We start from the raw sequence: 16005 nt of genomic DNA, 5'->3' as shown, positions 1-16005 counted from the left end.
AGGCACAGCTGCACAATAACCTGACTTGACCGGACCTCCATGTTCGTAGAAACTTCCAGAAGTATGATCTCGTCATCCCGAGACAAAGGATAACCTCAAGGCTTTAGAACTCCCAAAATCATGATGACATCACTCAACCAATATATAATCCAGAGCAGCAAACTTAGACGGCAATTTAGCCAGTCCATCCACTAAAGTGTAATACTAGCCCACTTTTCCGCGAATTTATCATACTTGTAATAAACTTGTATACTGAATATAACTAAACGATCCTCTTAAAAACTCAACCTAGTTTCCATACGCCGGGTTACAGTCAAAATACAACTTCCCATCCTATAGAGCTATCAATATTATCGACGTCGGTATGCAGTTTGAATTTATAAAGAATACTCATGTTTTATTTGTTTGAACTTTCTAAATGGACAATAGAAGAAAAGTCGCTGTAGCTATAATACTAGAGGTTGCGTTAAAATGGCACAAAAGACGTTGGATTATTGTGATATACTTATTTGAATATCACGTAAGAAATGCTCTTGAGCGATGATTTGCTTGAAAAATTTTAAACTTTTTTTTTCGCCATATTTTATATTTATAATATAAATATATGTTTTTTAATTCATGTCTCGTCGCATTTGACTTGATTATTTTATAGTCTTGTACAAGCTTATTGAGGTTTTCATTATTTTTGCCATTAAGGTAATTCTTATCATTTGGGTTTCATAATGCCGAGCAAGTCTCATAAGAAAGAATGAGTGTATTTGAATAATTTGTTTCCAATATGGTTCCTGAAAAATCGTCAATATCCTTCATAGTTGATCGTGTGTTAATATCGATAGTATAATATGCCCCAATGCGTACTACGCATGGTAAATAAGTAGCGGGCTGATTATTGATGTTTTTGGGCTGGAAATGTCGCTTGACAGTTCTGTGTATATTTTGGCGCGTCGTTTCGCACATTTTTCGTATGTGTTTAATTTCGTATTTTGAAAATTCTTCTATAAATTCGTGGTTCACCAGCTATTAAATTGCCTGTCAGATGCAATGACAAAATTGTCGTTGCACAATTTTCTAATTTCATAACGATTAAAATATTCGTGATAAATTTCAACCGACTCGTTCCTATACCGTTCTGTAGATTATATTCGTTTACCAAAATGCCAGCCAACAGTCGTAAACGCAGAAAAAATCAAAAAGAAGTACCCAAAGTCAAAGAGGAGGTCGATTCGAGTGAAAAGACACCTCTAACCAAAGAGCTCGTCGACATATGTTTAAAAAATATGCGCTTTAACTTCGAACTCAAGGATAAAAAACCACAGTTGGGCGTTATTAATAAGAAAAAAAATGCCGAAGACAGTGTGGCTGAAGATTTGGACTTACGGACGAGACAGTCGTCTAGATCTGCAGTCAAAAGGAACGTATCTAAAAAGAATGAGCCTTCCAATCTTAAAGATGAACTGGAGACAAATAGCAAAGTTAAAGCAGAAGTTGCAAATTCACCACCGAGGTCTAAAAGACGACACGTTAGATTAGAATACGATAAAGATGATGAGAAAGATATGAAAGTAAGGGAGAAACAATTCGTATGTCGATGAAACTCATGTCTTTTATGCTTAAGATTTTGTTCATATTTTCAGACAGTTAAAGAAGAAAATAAGTCTGATTGGTATCCAGAGAATTGGAGAGATGTGCTATCGAATATCCGTGAGATGCGCTCCTTGGGTGGTGCTCCCGTCGACGATATGGGCTGTGACAAATGTTCCGATGAATCGGCACCTCCTCATGTAAGATATTTTTTGATGTTTAATTAAACGTACAATAAAAACTTGAATGCTTTCAAACATTTTATTTATGTAGGTAATGAGATATCAGACACTTGTAGCATTGATGTTATCCAGCCAAACCAAAGATCAAGTAACACATGCGGCAATGCAAAGATTAAAAGAGCACGGACTGACTGTCGATCATATTTTAGAAACACCTGATAATGATCTGGGCAAACTTATATATCCAGTAGGATTTTGGAAGGTTTCGCTTTACTATTTTATTAAAACATTGTTAGCGATTGAACTGTTTATCTAAAATAAAATTTTATCTTTCAGAGTAAAGTGAAGTATATAAAAAAAACTACTCAAATGTTGAAAGACGATTATAACAGTGATATACCAAGTACTGTTGAAGATCTATGTAAGTTAGTCGGAGTTGGTCCTAAAATGGCTCATATTTGTATGAACGTTGCGTGGAACAAAGTAACGGGAATAGGTGGGTTTCGTATTCGTTTAATAATATCTACATATATCAAAGAATTTCATTTAATATGTACACTCTTGTTTTCAGGGGTTGATACTCATGTGCATAGAATATCCAATAGGTTAGGATGGTTGCCAAAACTGACAAAGACACCCGAAGCAACGAGAGAATTATTACAATCATGGCTGCCGCGAGATCTCTGGTCAGAAGTGAATCACTTGTTGGTCGGGTTCGGCCAAACTATCTGCCAACCTGTCAAACCTCAATGCGATTCTTGTTTGAACCTTAACATATGTCCCTTTAGTAAAAAAATTACGAAAAGTCGAAAATCAAAGTGATGTCGTTTCTTTTTTTATCAAAACTGATGAACAAATTTTTATTTACATTAAATACTATTAAATTTTTCATTTGTGTGAATTTTATAAACGTATTATTGCATTACAAATTGTAAAACAAGTCCAATAAAATAAGATGGAAGCTTTTTAATTTTTGTATTGATCATCCCACTTTTGTAATACAAACCGCTTAAACATGTATAATTAAAAATTCATTTGTTTTTTTATTAAATTTATTTTAGTCGAAAAAAAATTATATTTAACGATAGCCAACCGGAATCAAATTTGGCAACAGCCAGCTTTTTTTCTTTGTTTACAAAAGAAAAAAAGGAGTCAGGAAATAGAAATATCAAGAAAAATCCTATTTATCATTGGGATTCACTAATGATATTACCATAGAAGTAGAATGCATTGAATGGTCAGTGTTAACAAAAGTATCGTCTAAAAGCGAGCCATCAAAGAGAGACAAGAGAGAGAGAGAGAAGTTTAGCAAAGAATGAACAAACTCTGCTGCGTAGAGTTCTTGGAGGCGATTCTATGCATTCTACTTCTATGAATATTACCATAGAAGTAGAATGCATAGAATCGCTCTCAGCCTCCAAAAATTCTGCACGGCAGAGTTTGTTTATTGTTTGCTAAACTTCGTTTCTCTCTCTCTTCGATGGCTCGCTTTTAGACGATACTTTTGTTAACAATGACCATTCTAAGCATTCTACTTCTATGGATATTACAGATAAATGGCTTGAAAAGACCAATGTGTTTGCTCTGTACGTAAGTTTTGGCTGCAGATAGTATGACACTAAGCAAACAAGGCACCCTGAAAATATGCATTCTAAATACGTCTGTGAACCCATAGATTTTTAAAGAAAATTTTATCCGTTTAATCCAATTTAAGAACATAATAAATATAATATTTTTTGTTCCTTCAAATGCATTGTACAAAGTTATTACAGAATCGCAAAGTATAAAAAATGGGACACAAATTTTGCCAGCAGAATTGATATATGTAGTTGAAATAATGTTAAATGCGAATCAGTCGCGACAAATACTGCTTGCCGATAATATAGTTGGAAGAATTTTGTTGTCAATTATATTTGTATTAATACATTTTTATCATTTAATAAGGTTTGTATTACCAATTTTTTTTCAAAAGGGAGGACTAGTAACTTTAAGTTAGGAAACCACCACTCTTAAGCCCAAGTCATATGTAGATATTCAATGTATGCATGTACCACAAGACCAGGCAAAGCTGGAGTTTACATTTTATACTATTCTAGAAATTTACTGCTTGTGGTTTATGTGATTTGAAATTCGTTTTCAGAAGCGGCTATAAGAGATATCTTCATATAGACAGTAGCTCAGATACTTCTATGATTTTGGATAAAACTAAAGGTCTATTTTTGGTAGATAACTGCCAAGAGTTGTAGTTTTCGCCAACTTCAATAAAAAAGATTATCCAATAGTATAAAAGTATAGTTTTCATTCATGTATGTGTTGATGTATATTTTAAGGAGGAAACCCAGCAATGCAGTAATTGAATTGAATAACATTATATAGAGCAAGTAAAAATGAAACAATGATTAAATTCTTAATTTATTTATTTCATAAAAAATAAATCTATTTCGCAACTGCGGTTTTCTTAGCGGCTTTAGCTTGTTTGTGAGCCAAGTTTTCCTGTGTCTTCTTCATCTGTTTTAGGGGCTTCAAGTTGTGCTTCTTTGAAAACCTTTGGTTCTTCAAGAACTTGGCGTCCATCTAAAATAAAACGTTAACAAGTGTTAGATGATTAGCAACAATCCAACTACTCGATTTATATACCGAATAAAAAATATCTTACTCCCAAAGTCGATTCGAATCTGGACTTCTTTGGTCGCTTAATTCCATTACGATGGGCCTTTCTATCTGTAATTAATACATTCACACTTTAAAATCAAATGTTTCAACATCAAATCCACGTATAGAGCACTAATGAAAATCTGACAAACAGATTGAAAATTATCCACGAGTAACTATAAATTATTGCAACAAAGATTAATATACATTTTAGTATTCACATCGGTGCACGTAAATGTGTATAATAAAAAACGTGGTATGTAATTGAACTTACTTTGATTGTGATTTGTGTGATTCTTTGACTTGGCCATGTCTGACAGGTACAGGTAACCTAAAAATTAGAACACGTTAGTTAAGAGGTGAAAGGGAAAAAGATGGGCGGGGGTGGCAAAATAAGACCCCCAAGAACGACAAGGGTTGATATTTTTTAGTAGAATGACGAGGATGCAAACCTCAGAGCCGGATAAAAATGAAGCCGCACAATCCAAAGGACGAGTCGCGTCAAAAGAAACAGACCATAGACAACACCCGTCACCCGGTATGCGACACGAACAAAACACGCACTTGCCATTCGATGTAGAGGTTGTGATCGAGAAATCTCGTCTCGAGATTTCTCGAGAGTTCTCGAAGAATTTTGATTCTCGTTTCTCGAGAATATTTTATTGTGAAATTTCGAGATTCCCATTTCTCGAGAATATTTTATTATGAAAATTCGAGATTCTCGTTTCTTGGGAAATCGTTTATTAGAATCTCGAAAATATCGAGAATATTTTAAATTTATCACTACAATTTTTTTGTTCAATAAACTGATTTATTTATGTACTTGTTAACTTATAAATAATTTTGTGTGAAATTTTGAGTATGAATATATGTATTTTCCTAACAGGCAAAGATTTATTATTTATGTATGTATTTGTGTAGATATTTGTGTATTTGTTTTATACATAGTAAACAATTTTTGGTTAGTATTTTAATATGAATAGATGTCCAGTATTTTTGTTTTTTGATCAGTATGTTATCTTTTGGGTAAACGGACTACTAGTCATATGTGAACCAGTGACAGGACAACCGGTCGCTCTAGATCGGTCACACGTGATCACCCGTCACACTAAAACTGGTCACGAGAAAACTGGTCACACCCGAAAATTGGTCACGAAAAAACTGGTCACACCCAAAAATTAAAAATTGGTCGAATTTTTGGGTGTGACCAGTTTTTTCGTGACCAATTATCGGGTGTGACTAGTTACACCCTAAAACTTGTCACGAGAAAACTAGTCACACCCGATAATTGGTCACGAAAAAACTGGTCACACCCAAAAATTCGACCAATTTTTAATTTTTGGGTGTGACCAGTTTTTTCGTGACCAATTTTCGGGTGTGACCAGTTTTCTCGTGACCAGTTTTAGTGTGACGGGTGATCACGTGTGACCGATCTAGAGCAACCGGTTGTCCTGTGACTGGTTCACATTTGACTAGTAATCACCGAACCATATATCTTTCTTTCATCATGTATTTAATAAATTTATAAATCCCTAATATAACATCTTTGTGTCATTTTGATTTTTGTATGTTGTAGATTTTATATAGCTGAAAAAATCGATTCACTACATTAAAAAAAAAATTATATTTGAAAATTCTCGAGAATCTCGAGAAACAAAAAAGAAAATCTCGAATTCTCAAGATTCAAATATTCTGAGAAAATGAGATTCTCGAATCTCGAGAATAAAAAAAAAATCGAAAAATCACAACCTCTAATTAGATGCAACTCTTATTTACATTTTACATTTTTTCCAAAATTATTTCGGTACTAGGTTGGTATTGCAATACGACTTGTAATAATCTTTAAATTTAAATATTAACAAAAAAAAAGTAAAAACGACTTATGATAATCATTAAATTTAAATATTACTTTTCTGGTATAAAGCCACATAACCATAGTCGGTGGCCAGTTAAATTATAAAATATATTAACATCAAATTACAGCAAAGCAATATATGTATTGCCAGTGGCGGACTGGCCATACAAGCGAACATGCCCGATGGCATGTGGGCCCCACTATCAGTTAGAAAATATGGGCCCTCAGTAAAAGTAAATAACTTTTTAACTATTTATAGTATATTGCAACTTTGGGACCTAAAGTTTGGGTATTTCAACAAAACAAATTTCTTACTATATACACAAACAACTAATACCTGCTTTAACAGCCCAAGGATTGGTTAACTTTTTTTATTAGGCTCGAATCGTGTAAGTTTCAAAATTTGCGTGGGCCCATTTCCAATGTCAATATTATGTATATACCAATACCTATGTAACAACTAACTACTGAAATATAAATGGGAATAAACAAATTTTCGTGAATAATATAAACAGAACTGCTTAAAGGAATTTTGATAAGACGATTAATCATCAAACAACGATTTAAATTTACTCCATAATTTCAAAATAACATTTGATTATACTTCGATGATATAGTAAGATTTAAATACACAATTTTAAACAGTTTCCGAATATAAAATCTATTCTTAATCTAGACACATCCATGTAAATAGAAATATAGGATAGGGGCCCCCTCCCCAAAATCCCGATTTTCGATTAACATTAATTGAAAATATTATGCATTTTTTTCAGGGACGTAATTTGGGGGGGCCATAGGGGGGCACTTGCCCCCCTAAATTAAGGAACAGTGTGAATTTAGAAAATATTATGAATTTAATGATTAATGAGATACTATGGATCTATGAATGCTACGTTTATTTCTTATGTACATATGTTATTTTTGGGTAACTAATAAAATAATCGCTGTTATGTGCTTTGAAGAAAAACAAAACAAAAATTTATCTATTGTTATTACGTACTTACATATGTACATAGATAAAGTGAAAAGACAGTTGGTAGAAATTAAGTTAATTGATAGTTTTTTGATGACTCAGTTTGATGGTCGATTAATGTTGACCATGTGAAGATTTGTGGAAAAAAATTTTCGCCTGCGGCGCTTTTTTCTCTTTTTAAATAATATTTTTTTATAATTACTTTTTCAAAAATAAGTTCCTTTTTTTTATATTTTATAAGTCAATAAGGTAAAGGATATTTTCCATTTTTATTCTGATATAAAAAAGATTTTTTGAAAAAAAATTCAATTTGACCAATCTTTGCCTGCCCTCCCCCAAGAAAAAGCTGAAATGACGTCCCTGACTGTTTTCTACCGAAAGTAAAAGCCGCTTTTATGCCGCATTCTATTTACCCAGGACAAGGGTTAAAACGAAATATCTGTACAATGAAATTTGTGGATCTATTTTGCTTTTGCCATTTTTCTTGTACCTGAATTTGTTTATTCCCATTTTTGAAATTTTCATTTATTTTTTTCCCTTGATTTTTAGCGTGGTGGAAAGAAGAAAATTTTGTTATATGGGGGGGGGGGGACAAATTTTTTTAACCCTGGGGGGGCCCCCTTTGACTCCTGGCATGCACTGATTTCAGTCCCAGTCCGCCACTGTGTATTGCTTTCAGTTAGAAATTAACAGTAACACTGCCAAGACGTATTACATTAGTAAATGGTATTAATTAATGTCACTACTAACCCGCCAACAACTACAGCGTTCCCCTTATTTTTTATAGCAGGGTCCGATCTTTTTAATCTTTTCTGGTTCAGCTTGTAGGAATATAGCATATCGCGTACTATCTCTTATCGAGGTCAATACTCTCGCATGCTTCCCCGTCACACAGATGCCCGCACCCCTCTGGAATGCGCTTCTATTCAAGTGGAACATACTCGGAACACACCACGACAAGGACAACTGCACACGACCACGTGTCTAATAGGGTTTCTGATTTCCCGAACTTTTTCAATTCCCGGGACACGGGACGGAGCCCGGGATCGTTCCCGGGATTCCCGGGATCCCGGGACACTTGTAAAAAAACTTTTTTTTTTCAATTTAATATATTTTGTATTAAAAAAATATTTATTTATTTACAAAACAATACATAATATATGTATCTATTAACTCGAAAAAATTTAATTATAAAGGTAAACTTATTTAAAGTAGTGTAGGAATCTCGTCATCGTCATCGTCATCGAAACATTCGAGAATATTCCACAACAACAAACCACATTCCTCGCAGAACTCACCACACAACACGTGCACTTCTTGGAATCAATCGCCAGTTCCTTCGAGAATGTTCCACCCCTCACACTCGAACGGAACGAAACCCAGATGACGCACACCTGCAGCCATTATATTAAACTCAAGCGGAACGCCCCTACCAGTCGAGCGGAACCAAAACGGTCGAAACACGCCGCCACCATTAAACTACATCGAGCGGAACGGCGCCAATTGTTCCAGAAAAGTCCACCCCATCGACAAAAGCAAATTCCTCGCTTACGCATCAACAACCACCACCATCGGTCAGGTGATTCCAGAAACACTATAAAAGGAGGTACAACCCAAACACCAGACCAGTCGACCCACAGTAGCAAGCGTCGACACACTGCCGCATCCAGAGACCTTTTGAACATAGCCGAACGACGAGCCAACAACACACTGCCGCATCCAGAGACCTTCTGAACATAAACGAATGCCGAGCCAGCGACACTCTACCATATCCAGAGACCGCTGAACGCCATACTTTTGCCCAAATATAATACCTTTGTACAACCATAGGCAAACAATAAAACTTTATAAAACAAGCACAACAGTGTTTCGTTAGGCTGGGATACGGTCAACACACAGTACCCCGCCTACAGTAGCTTCTTAAGAATACTAAAATATTTAAATGAGAATCCGAAAGTCTAATTCTAGATTTGGTACAAAAATTTCTAGCTATGGAAAAAACTCTTTCAGTTTCGGTCGAAGTTGGTTTTATTGTTCAATGGGACGAAAACAATGTTTTTAAATTATTGGTTTTGTCTCCTGTCAGCAAGTATATTTTAATTTATTTTTTAAATTCGAGGTTGTTTTGCAGTGGCGGCTCGTCCTAATGGGCTGCCGGGCTGCAGACCCTCCTATAAAATTCTAAGATATATATTTAATAATACATTTAATATTTTATTTATTAATGATATTTTTTTATTAGTTGGATGGACTTAACTATTGGGGCCTTCGACAGAGTAAATATTACTTACAATATCACCCATATCCAAAAGGGTGATATTGTAAGTAATGTTGACCGTTTCGAAGACCCCATTAACTTGTATGGTGACAGATGAATTAAAATGTTGCTGTACTGGCTGTAAAGTGTTACAGCGCCGAGCTGAACGCTGCCCAGCCCGGAGTTTCGGAACGAGAAAGAGAAAGAGCTATTTGCAACTGCAGATAGCTCTTTCTCTTTCACTCACTCTTCCGTTTTGGGCTGGACAGTCGGCAGCCTTCGCCTGTTAAACGACATTCATCTGTCAGTTTGTTTAAGATTTCGCGCGCTTGATCTTACATTTGATTAGTTGAATCGCACGATCACAGCTTTATTCGTTTTCGTTACTCTTAATTGGTTGCGTACGAGCCCTCATCAAATCTTCGGTGAGTCGTTTTCATTTTGATAACAGCAAACTTTTTTCAAATCTGTTTAACTTTTTCTCGTAATTTTTATTTAAATATATTAAGATTTTTTTTCTTTTAAAAATGGAAGAACAAAAGAATTCAGTAAAATATTTACAAAATTTGAACTTTTCGCGACTAGAACTTACCGAAAAAGTCGCTATAAAAGCATTAGGCTGCCTCACGCCCAATTTAATTATTTCACAGCCTGCAACTAGTAGATCTTTTAGTTACTCGCGAAAATTTAATCCAGACATTTATAAAAAATACAATTGGTTAACGAGATGTACAGAAAAAAACGCGTTATTTTGTTATCCGTGTCTTTTGTTTGGAGGCGAGTCGCCAGGCGAAGCATCTTGGACGAAAACAGGAGTTATTGACTTAAAACATTTAAACGATAAATTTAAAAACACGAGGGAAGTGTCGAACACTTAAAAAATGTGTGTAATCTCACGATTTTGGGACGCTTGTCGGCGGGAAATAGATAAGCATAACGAAAACGTAAAAAAAAAATCGGGATGTTTTATTTAAAATTATTGATTGCGTTAAATTTTGCGGTAAATTTGAAATGCCAATGAGGGGACACGATGAAACAGATAATTCAAAAAATCCAGGAGTTTTTCGGGGGCTTCTAGAATATTCACAAAATTTCGACGATTCTTTAAAAAACATTTTCAAACTTCTTCGGTTTTTAAAGGGACATCAAAAACTATTCAAAATGAACTTTTAGATTGTATTTTGAACGTGTGTAGGGAACAAATAAGTGCTGAAATAAAAAAAGCAACTTATCTAGCTGTTATGGCAGATGAAACAACCGATGTATCGATGCATTGTCAACAGGTTAATGTTTTTCGTTACGAATTAGGGGGTTAAGTTTTTGAAAGGTTTTGGGTTTTTTTTTTAATCCGCGTCGCGAAACCAGCAAGAACGAATTTTTTTTAGCAATCTTACTGGAGTACCAGCGTATTTTTCGAAATCTTCATCGCGTTTGGACGCACCCCTTTAATGGGTGGTGAATTTTGCTAGTTTTTTTTCAATAATACTTAAATCCACATGTAAGTGGTCGTACGCCAAAAATTGTGCTTATTTTGTCCTGTTATGACATGATAGAATAATTATGGTGACATTTTTTAGACATCTTTTCAGTGCAGCCCCGCCACTAAAAATTATCACGAGCCGCCACTGTTGTTTTGTGATAACTTTGATAACTCTGTAGGCGGGGTACATGTGTGTTGACCGTATCCCGGCCTAACGAAACACTGTTGTGCTTGTTTTATAAAGTTTTATTGTTTGCCTATGGTTGTACAAAGGTATTATATTTGGGCAAAAGTATGGCGTTCAGCGGTCTCTGGATATGGTAGAGTGTCGCTGGCTCGGCATTCGTTTATGTTCAGAAGGTCTCTGGATGCGGCAGTGTGTTGTTGGCTCGTCGTTCGGCTATGTTCAGAAGGTCTCTGGATGCGGCAGTGTGTTGCTGGCTCGTTGTTCGGCTATGTTCAGAAGGTCTCTGGTCTGCTGCTGTGTGTCGACGCTTGCTGCTGTGGGTCGACTGGCGTTGTTTGGGTTGTACCTCCTTTTATAGTGTTTCTGGAATCAGCTGACCGATGGTGGTGGTTGTTGATGCATAAGCGAGGAATTTGCTTTTGTCGAGGGGTAGAATTTTCTGGAACGATTGGCGCCGTTCCGCTCGATGTAGTTTAATGGTGGCGGCGTGTTTCGACCGTTTTGGTTCCGCTCGACTGGTAGGGGCGTTCCGCTTGAGTTTAATATAATGGCTGCAGGTGTGGTTCGACTGGTTTTGTTCCGCTCGAGTGTGAGGGGTGGAACATTCTCGAAGGAACTGGCGATTGATTCCAAGAAGTGCACGTGTTGTTTACGTGTGGTGAGTTCTGCAAGGAATGTGGTTTGTTGTTGTGGAATATTCTCGAATGTTTCGATGACGATGACGATGACGAGATTCCTACAACTCCTTATTTAATTCTTTATTCATCGTCAAACACACACTTGTTTCATCTTCATCCGAATTTAAAAGAGTTTCTTCCAATGTGGAATCGTCAATACAAGAAGGATATACTCGCTTCATAATAGTTTTACCGTAGGATATACATTCGCTTTTATTACAACATTTAAATAATGTTTTGTTCGGTATGAAATCAGAATTATTTAAAATTTGTGTTAAAAAAATCAGTTTTAGGCTTCTTCTTTCTTCGATTTTAATTTTTGAGAATATTTTACGATTCTTTGTGTATTTGATTTATTATTTCCCTTCGTTTATAGTCGTGAAAATGTTGTATGTTTTCAAGATTTTTTTAAATCCAATTCCCGGGATTCGAGATAAAAATTCCCGGGACACGGGACAACAAAAATTCCGCAAATTCCCGGGAATGTCTGTCCCGGGTCGACCCGGGTCAGAGACCCTAGTGTCTAACTGAAACAGATGCACCGGTACATCAGCAACTAACGCCAGTGAGCTCGACCTGGTTCACTCCGTCGAAGCAACTATCTATTTCGCCGTGCATACAAATGTACCTATATTGATCGAGCAATAAAGATCCTCTTCAAAACTCAACTGAGTTTCCACAGGCCGGGAAACAGTCGAAACCTATCACTCGTCCTATAAGCTCACCAATATATATTTTTTAATACTTAATTAACCATGTAATAAATAATAAAATATATTCATATGTATGTTTGTGTTTTAATGAAAATCAAAACATAATTATAAGTAATTTATTCAATCTAATACATTAAAATGCATATCATCTGCCCAATTAATAATAACTCTAATGATAGAATCAGCTTGAGCGTGTGGAGTAGATCTGAGAAGATGAAGCATCTCACGAAGAGCTGTAGGAGTTTCCCGTCCAGCTGCTACGGCTTGAACGACTCCAGCACAAGCCCCTCGCATGCCTTCCCAAAATTCGGGATTTGGTTCCAATCTGCAACGAAATCGGCCATTAATTTAATATATAAAAACTTTATTTGTTTAAAAATAGACATTTTATACCTATCAAGCATATGAAACGTCCTTGCAGCCACTAAAAATTCACCCATTCTGTATGAATCGTTTCCGACAATTTGAAGCAAATTAAAATATTCAGGAGTACCTGCAAACTAAATTCACTTATCTTTATGAGAATTGTTCCATTGAAGGAATGGTTTATTTAATTTTTGCAATGATGCTAAATACATTACCTTTTGACAAATTTCCCATGCTAATTGAGAATGCTTGTTCATGATGTGACATCGGCACAAACACACGGCATATGTGAATGTATTTTTGATGGTTTCATCTTGTACCATTAATAGAGATTCTTCAGCTTCTTTGTAATACCCAGTTGCACATTTTGCCTAATAAATACACAAATAGAATAAAGTAATAGTTAATAATTGTAAATAATGTTTATTAGTATTGAATTATGAGAAAAAAATCTCGAAAAATATTAGTACCTGACCATAATTGTAGTTGAACGTATCATCATTAACAAAGAAACTCTTAATCGAGTTAAGGTATACAAGAACTTCTTCAAATTGTCCATATAAAAAATAAGAAGAGGCCATGCATTGTCGACCTGGAATAGTATCACATTCGCTTGCAGAGCTTCCAACCAAATGGAGACATTGCTGGGCAATTTTTATATGTTCCTCCTAAAAGAATTAAAAAAACCCAATAAAAAACTAAACATTTATTTAATTCTTTTCTAGACACTGCACTCACTGAATCGATTTCTTGTCCTAAAGCTGCATGTACAACTCCTTTTAGTATATATTCTAATGGAACAGCAGGTTCTAAGTTTCCTAAAAGTTCTAAAGACTCCTTCGGTTCACCATTTCGAAGTCTATGGGCGACAAGATTTAATCTTGCTTCTCCAACTACACCTACTAGTCCCGGCAATACCTGAAACCAAATTCGTATGTGTTTTGTATAATTTATGCAACTAAAAAATATTTGAAAACAATTAGAATTCACATATTTACTTTCAGTGCACTTTCACCGTTTCTGAAAATAACTAAGTTATGTTTGACTAAATCATGTCCGAAGGTATGTTGGTCTGTAGCAATGTTCTTTAATTCGTTTTCAGCAGTTTTACCATTATATAATCTTAAAAATAAGTGAAGATCGTCTTAAAAATTTCTTAACATAAAATTGAAAGAGTTAATATTGTTTTTATTAGATACCTGAACAGATTGCATGCTTTCAAATTTATAGCAATCGTAGAATTGGAATGTTGATTCAAGTAAACACTCAAAACTTCTTGAGAAACATCATAATAATCCAATTTGTAATAACATAATGCAACATAAACATTTAATGCTAATTGATTTCTGTAATGGGTATGTAATAATTAAAATAATTTCACAAAATCTCAATGTAAAATATATTAAGTACATGCATGTTTATTACCTATTTTCCAATAAAAGTTTTTTATAAATATCTATAGCTTCTTGATAGTGGGCTCTAAGGTAATGTATAGACGCTAAGCTAAGTTGATCTTCGGCAATATCCATCAAATTTTGATGGCGATCCATTAAAGTTGCTTCGTCGCCCAATTTATGCGCCAAATGAAAAATAATGCGATTCTGAAAGAAATCAAAATCATTGAAAATATTCCGACATTAATAATTTAAATGAAAAAAATATATAGTAAAACTACCTTCAAAGGACTTTCTTTTGTTGATTTTGCTATTTCTTGTGATTCATTATACATCCCTGTAATAATATAAACTGTTACGGAGATGGTATAAGAATATTATAGTCACAGATTTTATCAAATGATTATTTTCTTTTAAATAGCAATAAATATAAACGAGATTAATGTACAAGTTATGTAATAGTCTCGAGGTGCTAACATAAGTGGTGTTCAATATGGTTAACTTGAGTATTTATACAATACGGGTGATAATTTTAACCAATCACATAATTTTGGTAAAATAACAGAGTGATTAAGATACAAAGCACATCCGCGTGCAAGACTTTTAAGTTTTAGTATTTGATTTATGTATAGCCCTTGAAAGTTATCGAGACATTATTGAGTGGATACACATACTTTACCAAATGCAACTGCAGCAATAAAGATTGGATTTCAGCAGGTTCTTGAATGTATCGTCTTAAATAAAATTCGAATTAGAAGTCGCATAAATTAGAGTAGATTAAAAGATATTTAAATGTATCTAAACAGAATATGTGACTGTAAAGTCTGCAAGCAATAAAGATATTGAAAGTCTCATAAATAATGAGAGATAACTCTAAAAGAAAAGATCGGTAGTTTTTCAAAATGAAACGTGCGTTTAAATAGTTAAGATAATACGTGAGGTTAAACATATGCAGTGGGATAAATCACATAACACTCTTGAGACAAAGTATTGAAAGTCTCATAAATAATAAGATATAAATTAAGAGAGAATTTTATTGAATTTATGTGTTGATAGTTTGATAGGTATGCTACTATTTACCTAAATAAAAATAACAAACTGCTCTGTTTATATCAAGGTCAGTTAAGGCAGCTTTATTTTCCACTTTGGCATCCTGCAAGCTTTCATATATTTCCAAAGCACGTTTGTAGTCACCGAGATGAAATGCACAGTATCCACTCCATATATCGAACCACACGTTAGGTTCATTCGTTGTGTTTTGCAAGAACTAAAAATGATTTAATGGTGATATACTGAGGAAGTGAAATAATAAATATATAAATAGGGCACATTAATAGTCATAATATGAAACTATGATTGATGTACTAATGACATACTTCCAATAGAGTTAGAGCTCCAGTATAGTCCCGTTTCTCTATGAAGTCTTCAAGATCTGGAATACCTTTCTTATTTTGAGGCAATTTGCCATAGTTTCCAGATGATTGAACGGCGTTGGCTGGTTTTGAACGCGATAGTATCTAATAATCAATACATATTTGGATTTTAAAAATGCAAAAACACTAACTAGATCGTCTTAGAATATGCATAATTACCATTTTAACATAAGCTAAATCAACTTTGGTTTTGTATTGCTGTTGTGGTTGCTAAGGTAAAATACGCAAACAAAACTATGTGAATACGCCATGGTA

The 16005-nt window shown here is 34.6% G+C and overlaps 3 protein-coding genes across 3 annotated transcripts; 1 reads left to right on the top strand and 2 right to left on the bottom strand.

The window, feature by feature from the left end:
• The first annotated feature begins 834 nt into the window (after positions 1–834).
• Positions 835–2796, top strand: Nthl1 (Nth-like DNA glycosylase 1). Its single transcript, XM_077429898.1, has 5 exons — positions 835–1562; positions 1635–1781; positions 1855–2025; positions 2100–2259; positions 2335–2796. Exons 1-5 carry the CDS (start codon positions 1155–1157, stop codon positions 2583–2585), a joined length of 1137 nt encoding a protein of 378 aa, XP_077286024.1. The 5' UTR covers positions 835–1154; the 3' UTR covers positions 2586–2796.
• A 1366-nt stretch (positions 2797–4162) lies between these two features.
• Positions 4163–4970, bottom strand: RpL29 (ribosomal protein L29). Its single transcript, XM_077446191.1, has 4 exons — positions 4868–4970; positions 4690–4746; positions 4420–4484; positions 4163–4337 (listed from the first exon to the last, which is right to left on the bottom strand). The coding sequence occupies exons 2-4, from the start codon at positions 4724–4726 to the stop codon at positions 4200–4202; spliced, it is 240 nt and encodes a 79-aa protein (XP_077302317.1). The 5' UTR covers positions 4727–4746; positions 4868–4970; the 3' UTR covers positions 4163–4199.
• Positions 4971–12623: 7653 nt separating this feature from the next.
• Positions 12624–15959, bottom strand: Ttc26 (tetratricopeptide repeat domain 26). Its single transcript, XM_077433012.1, has 12 exons — positions 15910–15959; positions 15694–15834; positions 15398–15584; positions 14599–14654; positions 14349–14524; positions 14123–14269; positions 13922–14045; positions 13662–13841; positions 13394–13591; positions 13139–13294; positions 12951–13057; positions 12624–12882 (listed from the first exon to the last, which is right to left on the bottom strand). The coding sequence occupies exons 1-12, from the start codon at positions 15910–15912 to the stop codon at positions 12678–12680; spliced, it is 1680 nt and encodes a 559-aa protein (XP_077289138.1). The 5' UTR covers positions 15913–15959; the 3' UTR covers positions 12624–12677.
• Between the last annotated feature and the right edge of the window lie 46 nt (positions 15960–16005).

This window comes from Arctopsyche grandis, chromosome 1, assembly GCF_051622035.1.
Source record: "Arctopsyche grandis isolate Sample6627 chromosome 1, ASM5162203v2, whole genome shotgun sequence".
Classification (NCBI taxonomy): Eukaryota; Metazoa; Arthropoda; class Insecta; order Trichoptera; family Hydropsychidae; genus Arctopsyche; species Arctopsyche grandis.
Note: the sequence above shows the minus strand (reverse complement) of the source record. Positions and strands in the feature narration are given on the sequence as shown.

Excerpts from the sequence above, each read along its gene's own strand:
- Nthl1 (XM_077429898.1), top strand. The coding sequence starts at position 1,155 with ATGCCAGCCAACAGTCGTAAACGCAGAAAAAATCAAAAAGAAGTACCC. Across the intron at positions 1,563-1,634 it reads ATGATGAGAAAGATATGAAA|ACAGTTAAAGAAGAAAATAA; the intron begins GTAAGGGAGAAA and ends TCATATTTTCAG. Across the intron at positions 2,260-2,334 it reads GAACAAAGTAACGGGAATAG|GGGTTGATACTCATGTGCAT; the intron begins GTGGGTTTCGTA and ends TCTTGTTTTCAG.
- RpL29 (XM_077446191.1), bottom strand. The coding sequence starts at position 4,726 with ATGGCCAAGTCAAAGAATCACACAAATCACAATCAAA. Across the intron at positions 4,485-4,689 it reads TCACACAAATCACAATCAAA|ATAGAAAGGCCCATCGTAAT; the intron begins GTAAGTTCAATT and ends TATTAATTACAG. Across the intron at positions 4,338-4,419 it reads GATTCGAATCGACTTTGGGA|ATGGACGCCAAGTTCTTGAA; the intron begins GTAAGATATTTT and ends GTTTTATTTTAG.
- Ttc26 (XM_077433012.1), bottom strand. Across the intron at positions 14,046-14,122 it reads AAAGCATGCAATCTGTTCAG|ATTATATAATGGTAAAACTG; the intron begins GTATCTAATAAA and ends CTTATTTTTAAG. Across the intron at positions 13,842-13,921 it reads ACGGTGAAAGTGCACTGAAA|GTATTGCCGGGACTAGTAGG; the intron begins GTAAATATGTGA and ends ATTTGGTTTCAG.